This window comes from Pangasianodon hypophthalmus, chromosome 18, assembly GCF_027358585.1.
Source record: "Pangasianodon hypophthalmus isolate fPanHyp1 chromosome 18, fPanHyp1.pri, whole genome shotgun sequence".
Classification (NCBI taxonomy): Eukaryota; Metazoa; Chordata; class Actinopteri; order Siluriformes; family Pangasiidae; genus Pangasianodon; species Pangasianodon hypophthalmus.
The window spans coordinates 1,622,289-1,643,068 of record NC_069727.1 but is presented as its reverse complement, the minus strand read 5'-3'; the positions used below and the strand labels follow the sequence as shown (position 1 = coordinate 1,643,068).

At 40.7% G+C, this 20,780-nt stretch overlaps 1 protein-coding gene across 4 annotated transcripts in view; it reads left to right on the top strand.

Annotated features, from left to right (window-relative positions):
- The window catches only part of ppfia2 (PTPRF interacting protein alpha 2), a 132,582-nt gene that overhangs the window by 40,447 nt on the left and 71,355 nt on the right, over nucleotides 1–20,780 (top strand). The window contains exon 1 of one of the 4 annotated variants that reach the window (XM_053241619.1): nucleotides 1,300–3,213. The exons of the other annotated variants lie outside the window; for them this stretch is intronic. Within the exon in view, the coding sequence (XP_053097594.1) occupies nucleotides 3,133–3,213 (81 nt within the window). The 5' untranslated portion in view covers nucleotides 1,300–3,132. Of the gene's footprint in view, nucleotides 1–1,299; nucleotides 3,214–20,780 lie in introns of those variants that run through there. 4 annotated transcript variants of the gene reach the window in all.

Genomic DNA, 20,780 nt, shown 5'->3' with positions numbered 1-20,780 from the left:
GTCCATAAGGAGACAGCGTTTTGATTTGTCCATAAGGAGACAGTGTTTTGATTTATCCATAAGGAGACAGAGTTGTGATTTGTCCATAAGGAGACAGTTTTTGATTTGTCCGTAAGGAGACAGAGTTGTGATTTGTCCATAAGGAGACAGTTTTTGATTTGTCCATAAGGAGACAGAGTTTTGTTTTGTCCATAAGGAGACAGCACTTTGATTTGTCCATAAGGAGACAGTTTTTGATTTGTCCATAAGGAGACAGAGTTTTTGATTTATCCATAAGGAGACAGAGTTTTTGATTTATCCATAAGGAGACAGAGTTTTGTTTTGTCCATAAGGAGACAGCGTTTTGTTTTGTCCATAAGGAGACAGTGTTTTGATTTGTCCATAAGGAGACAGAGTTTTGATTTGTCCGTAAGGAGACAGTTTTTGACTGAATAACCGCTGCTATAACGCTGAATCGACTCTGCGTGACTCGCTCAGCACAGATCTGATTATCGTCCCCAACACTGAGTGTTTTTGTGCTGAGAAAAACCACAGTGAAGAGGGATGGACTGAGAGCAGCGTGACCTTTACTTTCACTGGAAATGGTTGCGAGAGACGGGACGCTGAATGAACCTTTGAGATTGAGTTGAATATGATGATCAGGGTGTGGTCAGACTTCACACACACACACACACACACACACACACACACACTGGTACACACTCCATTCATCTGCAGTTCTAGTGGAAAGTGTGGATCAGTGACTCTATTTCATCTGTAGTCATTAGAGCATGTTTCATCAAAGTGGCCTAAAAGACCTTGATATTTCAGGCCACTTAAAACAGTACAGCACATTAGAGAGAGAGTGTGTGTAAAAGTGTAAAAGTGTGTGTGAGTATGTGTGTGTGTTGAAGTGTATGTTACCTCTCTGCTGTGATTTTACATTAGCGTATGTTCTCTGCTCTTATACGTTGTTCTAATTAAACACACAGCAGGTGGTAATTATTCGTTAAGGATCAGTAATTACCTGTCATCTGCTTTGGATTGTGATCAACATGTTCTGGTGTTAGACTTGTTCAAACACGAGCATTTCATTTTGTTTAATTTCTCGTGATGGTACTGGATTTGTTTCCCTATACACACACACACACACACACACCATAAACACCACCATCAGGTTTATATCAATGCGCTCGTTTCTATAGTAACAGCTCATGCACAGGGGCTCGTACGGATGAACGGATTACGAATGGTGTGGAATCGCTGATATGGTGAAGTTTTCTTAAAGTGAGGAGATGTTTATTTAACACTGATGGAAGGAGTCTCCAGTGTCAGCGCTCTGTAACAGTCAGACGGAAAGCTGGAACTGTCCAGCGTCTTCAGGACAGAGTGACACAGTAACTCCTCTTCATCCAACACGTTGTAAGCTGTTGGAAGTTATTAGACGTTATTACGCCTATAAATGATGTTTATGACAATTTGAATTAAAAAGCGTTCTATTGGTGAAAGGTTAAGAAAGTTAAAAGAACTCGCTGACCGCACTGAATAGCTAATTTATATAATGTGTTATTAATAGTAAGTTTGTAAAATAAATCTGTACTGAAGGGTGTGTGATTTTTTTACAGTGTACTGCAAAACCTTACATTAATTATGTAGCACTAAGCGTTGAATATTTATGCCTGGAGGTTGTTCAGAGTTCAGAAAACAATTGTTCAGCTCGGTGAGAAATCTCCCATCCTCGGGATTAATATTTTCTGTACTTATTTATGACTAAAGACAGAACCGTATAATGTATGTTCTTCTGTTTTGTTGCTGTTGCTGTTAGGAGGAAGTATTATTATTATGCCTCAAATACAAATTAATAATGTATTATTCATGCCTGGGGGTCAGTCTGGGTTTGTAAATGTTTCGGTTTGTTATTGTTCTGTAAACAGGAGAAAAAACAGCTGAAGCATGAGGGAGGTTATAATTTTTTTTTTTTTTAGCATAGGCCTTGCTGCAGAACCAAAAGTCCAGGGGGTGGAGCTGGACCTAATCGAGCTCCTCCTATAACCTCTAACTGTATTTCATGCGATGCTCCACAACAGGAAATAACACACTTAACACACTTTATTAACACATGGAGTTATCTCCACCCCCTGGACCTTTAGTTTGAGTCTGTCCAGGTAGGCAGAGCTGGATCAGGTCAGACTCCACCCCCTGGACCTTTAGTTTGAGTCTGTCCAGGTAGGCAGAGCTGGATCAGGTCAGACTCCACCCCCTGGACCTTTAGTTTGAGTCCGTCCAGGTAGGCGGAGCTGGATCAGGTCAGACTCCACCCCCTGGACCTTAAGTTTGAGTCCGTCCAGGTAGGCGGAGCTGGATAAGGTGAGACTCCACCCCCTGGACATTTAGTTTGAGTCCGTCCAGGTAGGCGGAGCTGGATAAGGTGAGACTCCACCCCCTGGACTTCCTGTGTAGTGTTGGGGGCGTGTCTAATTGGCATTTTTTTCCATGAAGTTTCTCCATGAAGTTAAAAGTTTTTGCACTTCTGCGTGTCAGATGATGTTTTTTATATATTTTTTTGAACTGCCATGTTATTAATCTCTCCAGAAAGAATGCAGGTCTAGAAGTAAAGTTTGCGAGCCCTTGCTCTTATATGAAGTGTGTTTATTGTGTAGAGATAGAGAGCAGTACACTGACCAATCACAGCGAGTCAGAACTCCTTCCCGAGCGCTGGACACTGCCCAATCCCAGCGCGGGGAGGGCGTGGTTTTCTGGAACAACAACAACAACAACAACAATAACAACAACAACAAAGAGATCAAGAAGAGATCAGAAGAAAGTGTAAGGGTTAGAAGCGCTGTGTGTGCTCCTGGAGCGCGTGCTGGGAGCAGATGAGAGGAGGGATGGCGCGGTCGCGCGCTGCTCGTGCACAGCATCATCCTCAGCTCAGTGGGAAGATGAGGAGAGAGACACGGCGCTGACGCGGTGGCTGGAAGAGCGCGTGTCCTCTCTCTCTCTCTCTCTCCCTCTCTCTCTCTCTGTCTCTCTCTCTCTGTCTCTCTCCCTCTCTCCCGCGTTTCCCCCGCATCAGTGTGCGGGATTCTGATCACCGCGCAGGATTACTCTGCTCTCCCCGGACCCTGTGCAACTCCTCGGTAATCCTCGGCTATGATTTTCGCGGACATGAGCGCGGGGACGAGCTCCCCGAAGATGCATCCGCCCAACGGCACGCGCTTTTATACCTATCAGGTAAGCCCGCCTGCCTTCCCCAGCGTTCTACAGGCGTTATAACGCTTCACTGCGTGCTGTGCACTGAGCCCTGAGTGCCATAGCAGACCGGAAGTGCACACTATCGTGGAATGGCAGCAATTTTCTTTTCTTTTCTTTTCTTTTTTTTTCTTTTTTTTTTCTTTTTTTTGGTCATGCATGATGAACTTCCTCCTGTGATGATCCTGCTCGTGCATCTGTGCACATCACTTCATCTCTCTCTCTCTCTCACACACACACACACACACACACAGCTCAGTGGTAATGCCTCTGAGTCCCAGGGAGATCTGACTCAGAATTGTGTGTGTGTGTGTGTGTGTGTGTGAGAGAGAGAGATGTGGACTGTTTCAGTGTTTATATAAGCTACACACAGCAAATAAACAATACACCTCAATACACAAACACACTGTGCAAGAAAGTTGCCGGGTTGCCAGATTGAACATGTTAAAACATTTCCCTCCATTAACAGTAACTTTTAATGTTTTTTTTTTTATTGCTACATTTACATTTTTGAATGAGACACAGTAGTGTTCGGGTCTGTGGATGTTATGGTAGATAGTTATATATTTATACAGTTATATAGTTATATATTTGTTGATCTTTTGGAAGGTGTATTTTAATAAAGTAAGAAACTCAGGGTTGCCAGATTGGGATGTTTCCTGTCATTACGGTTTGCCAGATTAGGAGATTATTCCTCCATTAGGAATAACTTTATTATTATTATTATTATTATTATTATTATTATTATTATTATTATTGTTGTTGCTGTTGTTGTTGTTGTTGCTGTTGTTGTTGTTATTATTTTAGGGTTTTTTTGCCTCATTTATATGTCTTGTAGCACAGAAGATGGGTAACTCCTGCCGGGGTCAGAGTGCGACAGACAGTTGCTCGGGTGTGTGGAAGTTTTTGTAGTACAGACATGTAAAAATGAAACCCTCTCAGTTTAAGTTGTGTGTTTTATGTGTGATTTTTGGGGTCTGTGGATGCAGGACACTTTTAGTCGTGAGGAAGAGAGAGTTTATTCCCCATTAGGCGTCTCAAAGCTAATTTCATTGCCAAATATACAGTTCGGCTCCTTTTCTATTATTTTGTCTTGTTTAGGTAGCATGAAAATAAAGAAATGAATTATTCCAGTGGGAACAAACAATTATTCAGGCCTGTGGTTAAAAAAAAAAACGTTAGACTATGTTGTTGTAGTGTTGTTGTTGTTGTTGTTGTTATTTGGGATTCTGTATATTGATGAATTGTATAATATACTACTGGGTTGCCAGATTGTTTTTTTTTCAGAGAGGTTTTCACTCTTGCAGATTGGTAGTTTGAGAGTTAATCCCTCAATAAGCGTATTTTGAAGGTTATTTTCATTGTTAAATTTGAATTTTAGCGCATTTTGCTGATTTCTTATTTCTTGAAGTGTGACAAAAATGTTTTTGTAGCATATAGTTAAAAAAAATGAAATTCTGAGGTTATGTTGTTGATGATGATGTTTTTGTTGTTGTTTTTTGGTTTCTGTTTATTATAAATCATAAATTGTGTGTGTACTAGAGGGTTGCCAGATGTCCATTGAAATCAGGGCTGTATATATATATATATTTTTTTCATTTTTGAGGGTTATTTTACTGCAGAACACGGCTGGTTTTCTTGTTCATTAATTATGTAGCACTAAGCGTTGAATATTTATTCCTGGAGGTTGTTCAGGGTTCAGAAATGAATTGTTCAGCACTTAAAAAAAACCCACATCTCCTGGTTTAATATTTTCTGTACTAAATTATAACTAAACACAGCAGTGTATAGTGTATATTCCTCTGTCCATGTGAGGAGGGAGGGGTCATAAGCGTCACATGCAGAGGAATAATTGATTATTCATGTCTGGGGGTCAGTCGGCGGTTTGTAAACGTTTCGCTTTGTGAAGGTTCTGTATACAGGAGAAACCGAACAGCTGAAGCATGGGGAGGGTTTTTTTAAACACAGATGTAGATGTTTTGGAGGGCGTGGCCCTGTGTAGTGTTGGGGGTGTGTCTAATTTGCATATTCATAGAATCATTATTTGTAGATGAAGTTTTGTGCATTATACTGCCATGTGTTTGGGACAAAAACACTCACATTGTCCTCCGAGTTGGGATTTCAGGAGCGTTCTGACACAGTTTCTCCACCACATTGCAGAAGTGTAGCATGGACTTCAACACTACCGCCTTCATGCCATGGTAATAAAATTGTAAATTCAGTTTATCATGAATTGTAACTGATAAATTTTCCTTTTTTGTCTTTTTTTTGCTTCAGTTTCACTCTCTTATTTGACCTGTGAGGCAGCAGTGAAGTGACATTAGCTAGCTAATTATGTTGCGTATGTTATGTTGCATCACAGATTAAGAGCATAACAAATGATGCTAATTTAGAGTCTATCAAGCTAAAACTTACAGCGTAAGATTGTAAATAACGTGTAAAATAACGGACAGGCAGGAAGTGTCACCTTACTACAGAAAACCTTCCTCACTGGTTCATGTTAAAACGTTTATTAGTTGATTACAGAGCTCTGAATAGTCACAGAGACACGGTTATTTGTCAGAGCATCTGTTTTAGTGACAGCTGTCAGGATGTAAATTCAGTTTGTGCTCTTAAATATTCTTTAAAAATCACTTATAGACGCTTTAATATTAATATTCATTTTAATGGTGTTGCTGTATCGCTCTCGGTGTAATCTTCAAAGGACAAAGGACAAAGAAAGCTCTTTGATTATTAATTAAGTCACACACACACCCACATACACACGCACACACACGCACACACACACACACACACACACACACACACACACACACACACACACACAGGCCTATCGATTTTTTTTCCTCTTGTAAAATTGCCTAGCTCTAAACCGCATGCATGGGAAAGAAGCCGTCTTCTCACTGGATATTGATCTGCGCTCAAGCTTGGCTAACCAACAGCATCGTTTTCATCCTTCAAGGCGAATAAAGCGCAGGATGAGTTACTGCCATCATCCCTGACGTGAACATTAACAACACAAAGAGCAGCAAGATGACATCATAATCCTCACTCTAACAGTTTTCGACGCTAAGCTAATGAAGGTGACGATGCTCATGTACTTGGTGCTAATCGCTTTGACATTATTCCAATTAGCCCCATGCAGCTTGCTAACCCACATGACTTTACCACTGTGCGCTGTAAACACACACACACACACACACACCATGCATGATTTTCATGTTTAAACATGAAAGCCTGTACCTTTAATGTCTTAATGCTGTGATTCTGTCTGTGTTCTCTGCTTTGTGGAAAAGTGTGTGTGTGTGTGAGAGAGAGAGAGGGAGAAAGAGAGAGGGAGAAAGAGAGAGAGAGAGATGTGTTACAAAGTTAGTGAGTGTAAAAAGTTATTAAAAGCGACACCAGAGTGATTCACTAAATGACTCTAAACGACTCCTCTGAGCGACACTTTGATTCACCGTGTGTGATGTTCACTCTCGTGCGCTGAACTGAATTATGGGATTGATTTACAGTGAGACTGATGCGGTGCTGTGGAAAGAGCGGTCACTAGAATTCATGTTCATAAAATATGAGGAGAGAAATTCAAAAAAAAAAAAGAAAGAAAGAAAAGACTACCTGCAAACATGACCTTCCAGCTAAAGTTGCTAGCTCTGTTAGCAAAACGTTAAATTACAAAGGAGTAGCTGATGTTCTCATCTCGCCTCATCTTGTCTCATCTCCTTTTGTCTCGTTTTGTTCGTCTCGTCCCATCTTATCTCATCTCGTCCCGTCTCGTCTCAGCCTGCTCCATCTCATCTTATCTTGTCCTGTATGGTTTAATCCTGTTCCATCACATTTCATCTCATCCTACCTCATCTTGTCTCATTTTGTTTCTTATCTTGTCCTATCTCATCTTGTCTCATCTCAACCCATCTTGTCTTGTCCTGTTTCATTCCATCGCATCTTATCTTGTCTCATTTTGTTGCCTCGTTCTGTCTCATCTCATTTTGTTTCCTCCCACCATTGTCTCACCTTGTACTATCTTGTAAAATGTTGTTTTGTTTGGTTCATCTCATCTTGTCTTGTCCTGTCTCATCTTGTCTCATCTCATTTTTTTTGTCTCATCTTGTCTCTTCCTGTTTTATCTCATTTCGTCTCCCCCCAACCCATCTCATCTTCTCTCATATCATACCATCTTGTCTTGTCTAGTCTCTTACTGTTTCATCCCATCTTGTCCCATCTTGTCTCATCTTATTTTCTTTTATCTCATCACATTCCACACTATCTCATCTCATCTCATCTCGTCTCGTCTTGTCTTGTCTCGTCTTATCTCCTCTTGTCCTGTCTTGACCAGTCCCCTCTCGTTATTCACTCATTTACACTTCTGAACATATTCTTTTAGATTCACTCCTCGTTTATAATTAACGCAGTAGCGTTGTGTTTCAATGCCTACGGAAAGCCATAACACACACATGCCCACACACACACACACACACACACACACACACACTTTGTCCTTTCATTACTTCATTGTCTGTGCCTGTCACGCTCACTTTGGTGTTTTTAGCAGGAGTGTGTGGTGTGGTTATGCAACGCCAATCATTCTGAAGAGAGACGCATGGAAACAGCCCTGTCACACACACACCTACACACACACACATACACACACACATACACACACACACACACACACACACACACACATACAGGGGTGGAAAATTGACTAAACCAATTAGGTAACAATGAAATTAGATCAGGCTTGTCAGCCATTAAAGGGTGTGTTCTGATTGAATTAACGTTTCATAACCTTGTGAATAAATGTGGTTTCTCTCCTCTGAGACAATTTAACTCCCAATAACGTTCTGTAATGTCGTATTTTTGCGACTGTAAGTCTCTGGGGGTGAGTCAGACCTCCTAATTTCATTAAAATGTAGCAGGAGTAATGCTAATTACTGAATTCTGAATGTTATGCTAGCATGAACTCCAGACATGTGTATGGCTCAATGTTTATTTATACGTTACAGTTCAACAGGTGAAGGCGTGGCCTCTGTGTGTGTCCTGTCAGTCTCAGTGAAGGAGGCGTGGCCTCTGTGTGTGTCCTGTCAGTCTCAGTGAAGGAGGCGTGGCCACTGTGTGTGTCCTGTCAGTCTCAGTGAAGGAGGCGTGGCCACTGTGTGTGTCCTGTCAGTCTCAGTGGAGGAGGTGTGGCCTCTGGGTGTTTCTGTCAGTCTCAGTGAAGGAGGTGTGGCCTCTGGGTGTTTCTGTCAGTCTCAGTGAAGGGGGCATGACCTCTGTCTGTGTTCTCTCAATCCTAGTGAAGGAGGCGTGGCCTCGTTGTGTCTTTTGAATCCTAGTGAAGGAGGCGTGGCATTTGTGTGTGTTCTGTCAATCCTAGTGAAGGAGGCGTGGTTCAATTTTTTTCTGATTTGCCCTTTCTGACAATCACAAAAGTGAATTTCCAGATTCAGCATGTCAGGTGTGTGTTGAGTGTGTGTTGAGTGTTTTTTGAGTGTGTGTTGAGTGTGCCCGGTTTTCTGCATGTTTAATCAGTGCTGATGTGTGTAAATCTCCGAGGGGCAGATGGCCGACAGTCCTGACCCACTTTGATGGATTTCACACTGATTAAACCAAAGAGAGAGTGAGGCGTTCCGACAGTGTGTGTGTGTGTGTGTTTGTAAGGCTTTATACAGTGCGTATGATTCTATCGCTCTGTTTTTCTGTGTATTACTTTTCTCTCTATCTTTGTATCGCTCTGTGTTGTCTTGGCAGCTCAGACTGTAGAAAATCGCCCGCTGTTCACCAACACACTCTTAGCCACGTTCACATGCAGCTGAATAATCCAGTAATAATCAGTTAAATAATCAGTGTTGATATTTTAATCATGATATTTGACTTTCACAGTCATGAGTTTGCTGTTTTGGTCAAATTCGAAAATCAAAATTGAGTCAAATTGATACTTTTGGTTTGTTCGCTGTTTGGATTTACACTGCACAAAATGAAACAAACCAAAACGAAAGGAGTGGCCGGGGCTATAAATGTACTCGTTAAACTGTTTTAATTGGTCAGAAACTCGACAACCTTTCCAAAATATAAAGCCTTGGCAAGTGTGTGCATAAATCACGGAAATCAACCGAACACTGAGGACACAGAGTCAATGCTAAATAAATGTGTAGCAGTTTGGGGGTGTGGTTTAGGTTTGCTGCAGGAGGCAGGATTTGAGGAGAAGTGGGAGGGATAACCTGAACCTCGTCATCTAACTCATATCTATGTGCTCCTTATTAACTTTCCCTTTCTGTAGGTGTGTGCAAAATAATACCATATAAAAAATATCATATCACAGTACTTATATTTATATGAAGACATTTATGCGAAACACAATATTTAGGACACACTTGTAAAAAATTCTCCGATACCAACATCTGCTACCAGGTAATAGTGAATATCATGAGGAGGAACTACAGCATCTTCCTACAGTACAGGTAATCTGATTAAACACCGTAAACATTTAAGTCAGCATGACAAGTTCATTGCTAGCAGCAAACACTGCCTCAGTGAGAAAAAAGTCTCCAGATGACCCTGTTTGAGTGAAAATAACAGCTCTTATGTTCTAGTACGTTGTTTCAGCCACTGTCTGTCAGGGATTCGAACAAAAAGAAACAGTTGTACGGAAGCATTTTTTTTTCCAAAGTGAAACAAAACCTGGTCGTCTCCACTGCAGCTCTATTCCATTCAAGCTAACTCATATAGCTAGCTAGCTAAGTGCATAAACACACGCGTGCGCTTTTCAGTGCCACTGTTTACATTGGGGAAACATAAATACAACTAAATAACATCTTCTGTGACATCCCCGATTGATTAATACTAAGTAGGTTATTCATTTCGATATAAGTATCGGGATTGATGAGTGTTAGAAACATGTACTCGTACTCTGTATGAATGCTGTGGTATACCATCAGTGCAACTGTATTTAAGATCATTTAAGGCTTGTTAAAGATTTGGCTAAAATGCTGAACCAACAGCACCAACAATTCATGCTCTATCAGCACCCCGTTCCTGTTGTTATTGTAAGAAAGCAGAATGGAACTATATGCATATGAGTTGATAGACTAGGCATTTCATGTGAAGGAGAATCTGTGATCAGAATGAACTCATTCACATTCAGTAAACAGACAAGTGAGTTTGAGAATAAACCCTGCACATGAACATGAACATGAACTGCACTAGTGTGTAAATGTTCAGTTGTTGTACAATGTGATTTGAGACATGGCCTGTGTCTAGGGGGAAATTAAATCCAAGTCTGTCCCTCTCTGGGTGCGGTGTCTGGAAAACGTCGTGGTTAATGGAAGTGCCTGAGGATGAACATTCAGCTGAGAGACTGCATGAGTCAATAATGCTGTAAAACTCTGTCCGTGAGACAGCTTTACTGCCCTCGAAGCATCAGTGAAGGAGCCATGGCCTCTGTGCTTGTCCTTTACGTCCTAGTGAAGGAGGCGTGGCCTCTCTCTCTGTGTCTGTTAGTCCTTGTGAAGGAGGTATGGCCTCTCTTTCTGTGTCTGTTAGTCCTAGTGAAGGAGGCGTGGACTCTGTCTCTGTGTCTGTTAGTCCTAGTGAAGGAGGTATGGCCTCTCTTTCTGTGTCTGTTATTCCTAGTGAAGGAGGTATGGCCTCTCTCTGTGTCTGTTAGTCCTAGTGAAGGAGGTATGGCCTCTCTGTCTCTGTGTCTGTTAGTCCTAGTGAAGGAGGCGTGGACTCTGTCTCTGTGTCTGTTAGTCCTAGTGAAGGAGGTATGGCCTCTCTCTCTGTGTCTGTTAGTCCTAGTGAAGGAGGTATGGCCTCTCTTTCTGTGTCTGTTATTCCTAGTGAAGGAGGTATGGCCTCTCTCTGTGTCTGTTAGTCCTAGTGAAGGAGGTATGGCCTCTCTGTCTCTGTGTCTGTTAGTCCTAGTGAAGGAGGCGTGGACTCTGTCTCTGTGTCTGTTAGTCCTAGTGAAGGAGGCGTGGACTCTGTCTATGTGTCTGTTAGTCCTAGTGAAGGAGGTATGGCCTCTCTCTGTGTCTGTTAGTCCTAGTGAAGGAGGTATGGCCTCTCTCTCTGTGTCTGTTAGTCCTAGTGAAGGAGGTATGGCCTCTCTCTCTGTGTCTGTTAGTCCTAGTGAAGGAGGTATGGCCTCTCTGTCTCTGTGTCTGTTAGTCCTAGTGAAGGAGGTATGGCCTCTCTTTCTGTGTCTGTTAGTCCTAGTGAAGGAGGTATGGCCTCTCTCTCTGTGTCTGTTAGTCCTAGTGAAGGAGGTATGGCCTCTCTGTCTCTGTGTCTGTTAGTCCTAGTGAAGGAGGTATGGCCTCTCTTTCTGTGTCTGTTAGTCCTAGTGAAGGAGGTATGGCCTCTCTGTCTCTGTGTCTGTTAGTCCTAGTGAAGGAGGTATGGCCTCTCTTTCTGTGTCTGTTAGTCCTAGTGAAGGAGGTATGGCCTCTCTCTCTGTGTCTGTTAGTCCTAGTGAAGGAGGTATGGCCTCTCTGTCTCTGTGTCTGTTAGTCCTAGTGAAGGAGGTATGGCCTCTCTTTCTGTGTCTGTTAGTCCTAGTGAAGGAGGTATGACCTCTGTGACGGTTCTCTTGGTCCTAGTGAAGGAGGCATGGCTTTTGTCTCTGTCTGATAGTCCTTATGTAGGAGACATGGCCACTGTGTGTCCTGTCAGTCTCAGTAAAGAAGGTATGGCCTCTGTGAAGGTTGGCATGGCCTCTGTATTTGTCCTGTATTTGTCCTGTTTGTCCTAGTGAAGGAGGAGTGGCTTCTGTATTTGTCTTGTTTGTCCTAGTGAAGGAGGCGTGGCTTCTGTATTTGTCTTGTTTGTCCTAGTGAACGAGGCATGGCCTCTGCGTCTGTCAGTCATAGTGAAGAAGGTGTGGCTTTGGTTGTCATTCAAAGATAACACTTTTTAAACATACGTAATTGCATTGTACACTATATGGCCAAAAGTTTGTGCACCCCTGACCATCACACCCTGTGCTTGTTGAACATCCCATTCCAGATTTATTCCTCTTTTGCTGTTATAGTGAGCTCCACTCTTCTGGGAAGGCTTTCCACTAGATGTTGGAGCGTGGCTGTGGGGATTTGTGTTCATTCAGCTACAAGAGCATTAGTGAGGTCAGGCCCTGATGTTGGTGAGGAGGTCTGGGGTGCAGTCGGTGTTCCAGTTCATCCCAAAGGTGTTCAGTGGGGTTGAGGTCAGGGCTCTGTGCAGGACACTCGAGTTCTTCCACTCCAACCTTCACACACCATGTCTTCATGGAGGTGGCTTTGTGCACAGGGGCATTGTCATGCTGGAACAGGTTTGAGCCTCTTAGTGCCAGTAAAGGGAATCTGTAATGGTACAGCATACAGAGACATTCTATGTGATGGTGAGGTGTCCACATATGTTTGGTCATGTAGTGTATTTCATAGTTTATCAAATAATTGACTGTTTTGTTAAATACCACAAGGCCAGACAAGCCCCTTATACTTTGTTGAGTGTAATGAAAATAATGACAATAATGACAAGAAAAATCTCCTCAGAATTAAAAAACAAGGCTAAAATCCAAAATGAAAGACAACCAGTTCTCCTCTGGATGTCGACGGATCATGACATTATCAACTCTGTGTGTGTGTGTAGGATTAAGGAGGATGTGTGTTTGGCTCTGCTAAAGGGCACAAGGGACCCTCGGCACTGGTGCACTTCAGGCGAAAGCAATTACTATGGAGAGGGATTGGATTAGCGGCCTTTCTTCAGCTCACTCTTTGTGACTGTCCTCTCCTCCTTTTATTTTTCACCAAAGCTGAAACAATCATCAGGAACCAAAAGTGGAAAATGGAACTGATCCGTCTCTAATCACTGAGAGAGTCACTGTGCTTGGTGATTCCATTCAGGGGAATGAAACCACTCCATAGAATTTAAATCTTAAAAGAAATAGTTCAGAAGAACATTAGGTCACTGTACCTTTAAGACTTTAGAGTCCTGTATGAGCAAAATAATTCAGACTGTATAATGAGGCAGGTGAACTTTACAGATCTTCATCCAGGAGTTACTGTCATAATGCACAGCCAAGTACAAGCAGAAAGGGTTAAAACATGGTGAAGATGTTAACATGTGACTGTACTCAGACTGTATTTAGACCGAAAAAAGTGGCGCATTACCACAGAGACTCAGAATGAGAGAAACTAGAAAAACTACAACAAAGCGGAAGGAACTAGAAAAGTTAATGAATCTAGGAGAACTTCAACAACAACAACAACAACAACAACCATGGAACAAGCGATGATAGAGCTAGGGAAGATAGGAACACTACAACAATGATAGAAAAACTAGAGAAGCTAGGGGCTACTGTAGGATCTAGTGAAGCGAGAGCTAAGTACAATAGCACTAATGCCTACAGGAAATAGGGAATTTATTGAAAGACATTAAAGACAGAAAGACAGGAACTAGAGTAACTAGGAACACTACCACAAAAAGAGGAACTAGGATTCCTAGGAACACAACCACAAAAAGAGGAACTACAGTACCTAGGAACACTACCAGAATGTGGTAGGAACTCTACCACAAAGACAGGAACTAGGGTACCTAAGAACACTACCACAAAAACAGGAACTAGGGGAACTAGGAACACTACTACAAAGACAGGGACTAGGGTACCTAAGAACACTACCACAAAGACAGGAACTAGGGGAACTAGGAACACTACTACAAAGACAGAGACTAGGGTACCTAAGAACACTACCACAAAGACAGGAACTAGGGTACCTAAGACCACTACCACAAAGACAAGAACTAGGGGAACTAGGAACACTACTACAAAGACAGGAACTGTGGAACCTAGGAACACCACCACAAAGACAGGAACTGTGGAACCTAGGAACACCACCACAAAGATGGGAACTAGGAACACTGCCACAAAGACAGGAACTAGGGAACCTAAGAACACTACTATAAAGACAGGAACTAGTGAACCTAAGAACACTACCACAAAGATGGGAACTAGGAACACTGCCACAAAGACAGGAACTAGGGAACCTAAGAACACTACCACAAAGATGGGAACTAGGGAACCTAAGAACACTACCTAACTTGGGAATACAATAGAAACAGTACAAAAAAGACAGGAAGTAGGGAAGCTAGGGTATCTAGGAACACAACAAAAGAGGAACTAGGGATGTGAAAAAATACTAAACAACCCTCACAACACATAAGGCCAAACACAGGAATAGAAACAGGAAGTAGAGCAGAGAAATACAGGAAGTAAAACAGAATGTGATCCTCTGTGACATTGTGTTTAACATCAAGAGATCAAACACTGAACTCTTCGCATCAGACGGATCATTGCTCTTTGATCTGCACTCAAACAGATACCTCACATTAGCTTCTCTTTGACACAGGATATGTGTGTGTGTGTGTGTGTGTGTGTGTGTGTGGTGCCTTGTGTTAACACCGCTAACAGGAGCTGACAGTACACTTGCTGTGTGACCCTCTGTGGCTTTAAGTTTAAGGTTGTAAAGATTTCTGTTGCAGAATAAATACTGAATTATAGAATTATGGCACTTTGATTTGGGATAGTTCTGGTAATCTAATAATTGTGTGTGTGTGTGTGTGTGTGTGTGAGATTGTTGGTTGTTGGTTTGGTTGTTGGTTTGGTTCGGTGCTATATACTCATTTTTAGGCCGACGTAAAAGTCAGAAATGTTAGAAATCGGATTACGTGTGTTTGGTGAATGGGATAGTGTATCTGTTATAGCTATGTCCTTTGTCCCACTGTGAACAGTAAGATTTAAGAGAATTGATTCAGCTGATGAACACTGAACATTCAGCAGTATTGACTTGAACGGTAAAACAATAAATCCGCTCATGCACTGACGGAGGAAATTCCCTCCGCTGTGATGATGTTCAATACTGACATCAAAGATGAATCACAGGAAGGGAAAAACCCTTTGATAGACTCATCAGGCGAGTGTTCAATACAACACAGCCATGTTAATGGATTCCATTTCAGGTTCAGCTCTGATTGTCTCTCAGTACTGAATGTCCCACTGATATCCTGTCGAGTCTGGAACATTCTCTACATCATGCTGCTGCTGCATTTAGAAGAGGTTTTTAATGTGCTCTTTTAGTTTTTTTTGTTTTGTTTTTATTTCCGTTACTAGTCATGGTTTGTAATAAGTGATAAATTACTGCTCCCTAAACACCTAACACATGATATTGATAAAACATCTGGCAGCTGAAGGGAAACTGTAAACCTGTTGGTTTTGCCATAATCTAGTATTTATGTGAATTTCAATAACTTTTGCTTGCAGCATGTGCTAAACTATAGATTTTATAGTTTTTTTCTTAATTCAGCATTATATGCAGTCTTCTGAAGCCCATAAACACCAATACTCTCCATCAAACACCAGCATTCTCCAGTTAACAGCATTCTTCATCATACACAACACCAACATTCACCATCAAACACCAACATTCACCATCAAACACCAACATTCTTCATCACACACCATCAAACACCAACATTCACTATCAAACACCAACATTCACTATCAAACACCAACATTCTTCATCACACACCATCAAACACCAACATTCACCATCAAACACCAACATTCACCATCAAACACCAACATTCTTCATCACACACCATCAAACACCAACATTCACCATCAAACACCAACATTCACTATCAAACACCAACATTCTTCATCACACACCATCAAACACCAACATTCACCATCAAACACCAACATTCTTCATCACACACCATCAAACACCAACATTCACCATCAAACACCAACATTCACCATCAAACACCAACAATCACCATCAAACACCAACATTCACCATCAAACACCAACATTCTTCATCACACACCATCAAACACCAACATTCACCATCAAACACCAACATTCTTCATCACACACCATCAAACACCAACATTCACCATCAAACACCAACATTCACCATCAAACACCAACATTCACCATCAAACACCAACATTCATCATCACACACCATCAAAGACCAACATTCTCCATCAAACACCACCAAATTATCATGATGTGTTGCACCTGTGTGGGATTGTTGGCCATCTTGAGAATGTTCATTTTTACCAAACATTATGAATGTTGGTGTTTGTTGGATTGCTGGTGTTAAAAGTGGACTGATGGTGTTTACTGAATGTTGCAGGTATTTGATGGGGAATGATGGTATTTGCAAATGTTAGTAGTTGGTGTTGGATGGAGAAGGTTTGTATTTGTTGGTGTTTTGTGCAGAGTGTTGGTGTATAATGGATAATCCTGGTGTTTGATGGAGAATGCTGGTGTTTGATGGAGAAGGGTTGTATTTATTGGTGTTTGCTGCATTTAATCAATAGTATTTAATAGATAATGTTTGTATTTGGTGGTGTTTGATGGAGAAAGGTGGGTCAGTGTGCTTTAGGTTTTAAAATCGAAGTATCTGTATTAACATTGGGTTTTTTTTTCCTGTTGTGTTAAATGTCTTTAGCTGTTTTTTGTGTTATTATCAGTAATTATCAGTAATTGATGTTACTCTAATTGCCTAGTCTGAAATTATGGCTGGTGTAATTTGTGTTTTCTGTCAAACACACAGCAGTGAACAGTGAGTTTCTGTCTCTGCTTCGGCGTAAAGCTTTTATTCACTGCTTTTTCTAGCATGTGGGAATCGGCTACAGCTAAATCTACGAGTATTGGGTAAATAAAATAACGTCATATGTGTTCTAATGGAGTAATTGAATTTAGTCGTGTCATATGTTAGTCTTTAATTCAGACTAAACACTCGGGATCCGTTTGGATCCGTCATGCTTCCCAGTTTCATTAAACCAGAACATCATGTAATTTATTTTCCCTTTTTTTCCCCAAAATATGCCAGATCTTTTTTTTTTTTTTGGTAGTTTTGGAGGTGATGTAGTATGAAACACGCTGGCTGTTAAATTCCCCTCCCTTCCTGTAGGAGAATCCAGTTAAGTGCTGAAGGATTATTGTGAATATTCCAGTGAGTGTAATTAAACTGAAGCAGAGTAATGGCTGTGGAGGAGGTTTAATTGTTTATATAGAACCTAAATGCTCTGTGAAATGATTGAGTGCTGTTCTCAAGCTTTTATTCGATATTTTCTGAAGGATTTTTTCCCCAGGTTTAAATCTATCATGCTTACTCATTACCCAGTTAACGTACAACAGAGACGAAGTGACTCCTGAGTTTTTCTTCCTACTTTACACCACTGTTGATATATTTCTCATCAGTCACGCTGAAATCTGCAGGATTTTTACTCCTGTTACTGTCCAGGGCTCTGTGCGGCTCTGAGAAAGTGTTTAATGCTCCGGTCTAAATTCTTAAAATGGACAATTTAACAGGAAATAAGTATAATAAAAAAAAAATTAAAGACATTTATTATCTGGAATGTATCTTTTGAAGAATTGTCTAATTATCTTTAACATTATTCTGCTTGTACAGACAGAAAGGCAGACACAGAAGGACAGAGAGAGCGACAGGCAGTCTTTCTGTCTCTCTGCCTTTCTTTCTCTCCTTTTCTCTCTATCTAAACATCTACAGTATTTGTTTGTTTATCTGTCTGTCTCTCTCTCTGTCTCTGACTTTTCCTCTCTATTTACACATTTATACATTGATCTATCTATTGATCTGTCTGTCGTTCTTTCTCCCTCGCTGTCTCTCTCATTAAGCATCAAGTACACACACACACACACACACACACACACACACACACATATATTTTTGTATAATAAAATAAAAAAGACTCATTAACTTATCCACTCTGTGTGTCTTTAGGAGCATGGAATAAAGCAGGCCATACTGTCACAATCACCTACACCTCAAGTGATTGACTGAGTGATTGATTGATTGAGTGATTGAGTGATTGATTGAGTGATTGATTGACTGATTGATTGAGTGATTGATTGAGTGATTGACTGAATGATTGATTGATTGAGTGATTGAGTGAGTGATTGACTGAGTGATTGATTGATTGAGTGAGTGATTGATTGACTGAATGATTGATTGATTGAGTGATTGAGTGAGTGATTGATTGACTGATTGATTGAGTGATTGAGTGAGTGATTGACTGAATGATTGATTGATTGAGTGATTGATTGAGTGATTGACTGAGTGATTGATTGAGTGATTGATTGCTTGACTGAGTGATTGATTGACTGAGTGATTGATTGATTGAATGATTGCTTGAGTGAGTGATTGACTGAGTGATTGATTGAGTGATTGATTGAGTGATCGATTGATTGAGTGATTGATTGTGTGATTGATTGAGTGATTGATTGATTGAGTGATTGATTGAGTGATTGATTGACTGAGTGATTGATTGAGTGATTGATTGAGTGATCGATTGATTGAGTGATTGATTGAGTGATTGATTGATTGAGTGATTGATTGAGTGATTGATTGTGTGATTGATTGATTGAATGATTGCTTGAGTGATTGATTGAGTGATTGATTGTGTGATTGATTGATTGAGTGATTGATTGTGTGATTGATTGAGTGATTGATTGATTGAGTGAGTGATTGAGTGATTGATTGATTGTGTGATTGATTGATTGATTGATTGGTTGATTGAGTGATTGATTGTGTGATTGATTGATTGATTGACTGAGTGAGTGAGTGAGTGATTGATTGAGTGATTGATTGAGTGATTGATTGAGTGATTGCTTGACTGAGTGATTGATTGAGTGATTGATTGTGTGAAATCTACACTTTCTCACTGATATGAAGATGCAGTTCTCTAGCTGAGATATAAGTGTAAATAGTGATATTAGCCGGTCACTTCTTCCTCCTCACACCCTGGCGATGTTGGTGAACATTTCCGAAGTTAATGTGAGGCTTTAATTCCTCACGGATAAGGAAAGAGTTTCACCTTCACTCTGCGACTCCTCGCACTCCTGATATTAATGAACATCATTTTATAAAAGGTTAACGACACACTCGAGATCTCAACCCTCAGACCTCTAACAGTGGTTTTGTTCTAAATGCTACAAATCATCAGGAGGTACAGCTTCACTTCCAAGCGTAGCTTTAATCGCAGTGCATTATGGGTAATAAACACTGTGCCATTAGAATAACAACATAAAGACTGGACTATATAATAATGAATATTAGGTCTGTCTGACTGCTGCCTTTTATTCTGCTGATCTTTATGTCTGATACTCATTTGGATGCTAATTTGTTGTTCCATAACTTTGTATGTAATTTCCTCTCATGTACAGGAAGTGACACGTAATTACCTGCCTGTCATTATCACCTTATCTCTGCTTAACATTATAGCGACCCCTGTGTTTGTGCAAAGCTTAAAGAAAACATGAGGATGACGGTGTTTCTTGGTGAATGTCAGTATTTGATGGAGAATGTTGGTGTGTTTAATGGAGAATGATGGTGTGTTTGATGGAGAATGTTGGTGTTTGATGGAGAATGTTGGTGTGTTTGATGGAGAATGATGGTGTTTGTTGGAGAATGTTGGTGTTCGATGGAGAATGATGGTGTGTTTGATGGAGAATGATGGTGTGTTTAATGGAGAATGATGGTGTGTTTAATGGAGAATGATGGTGTTCGATGGAGAATGTTGGTGTTTGGTGGAGAATGATTGTGTTTGATGGAGAATGTTGGTGTGTTTGATGGAGAATGATGGTGTTTGATGGAGAATGTTGGTGTTTGATGGAGAATGTTGGTGTTTGATGGTGACTTTTGGTGAATGATCATGTCTAAAGAACAATGATATTGTTTGCTGGTGGTTTTTGTAAATTTGTTTGATATTTAATGAATGTTAATAAAGAGAGAAGAAAAAAAAGGAATATTTTTTAAATTTGATGGATTGTTGATTGATGGATTGTGTTTGATGGAGAATGTTGGTGTGTTTGATGGAGAATGTTGGTGTGTTTAATGGAGAATGATGGTGTTCGATGGAGAATGTCTGTGTTTGATGGAGAATGATGGTGTGTTTGATGGAGAATGTTGGTGTGTTTAATGGAGAATGATGGTGTTCGATGGAGAATGTTGGTGTTTGATGGAGAATGATGGAGAATGTTGGTGTGTTTGATGGAGAATGTTGGTGTGTTTAATGGAGAATGATGGTGTTCGATGGAGAATGTCTGTGTTTGATGGAGAATGTTGGTGTGTTTGATGGAGAATGTTGGTGTGTTTAATGGAGAATGATGGTGTTCGATGGAGAATGTTGGTGTTTGATGGAGAATTATGGTGTGTTTGATGGAGAATGATGGTGTGTTTGATGGAGAATTATGGTGTGTTTGATGGAGAATGATGGTGTTTGATGGAGAATGTTGGTGTTTGATGGAGAATGTTGGTGTGTTTAATGGAGAATGTTGGTGTGTTTAATGGAGAATGTTGGTGTGTTTGATGGAGAATGTTGGTGTGTTTAATGGAGAATGTTGGTGTGTTTAATGGAGAATGTTGGTGTTTGATGGAGAATGTTGGTGTGTTTGATGGAGAATGATGGTGTTTGATGGAGAATGTTGGTGTTTGATGGAGAATGTTGGTGTTTGATGGTGACTTTTGGTGAATGATC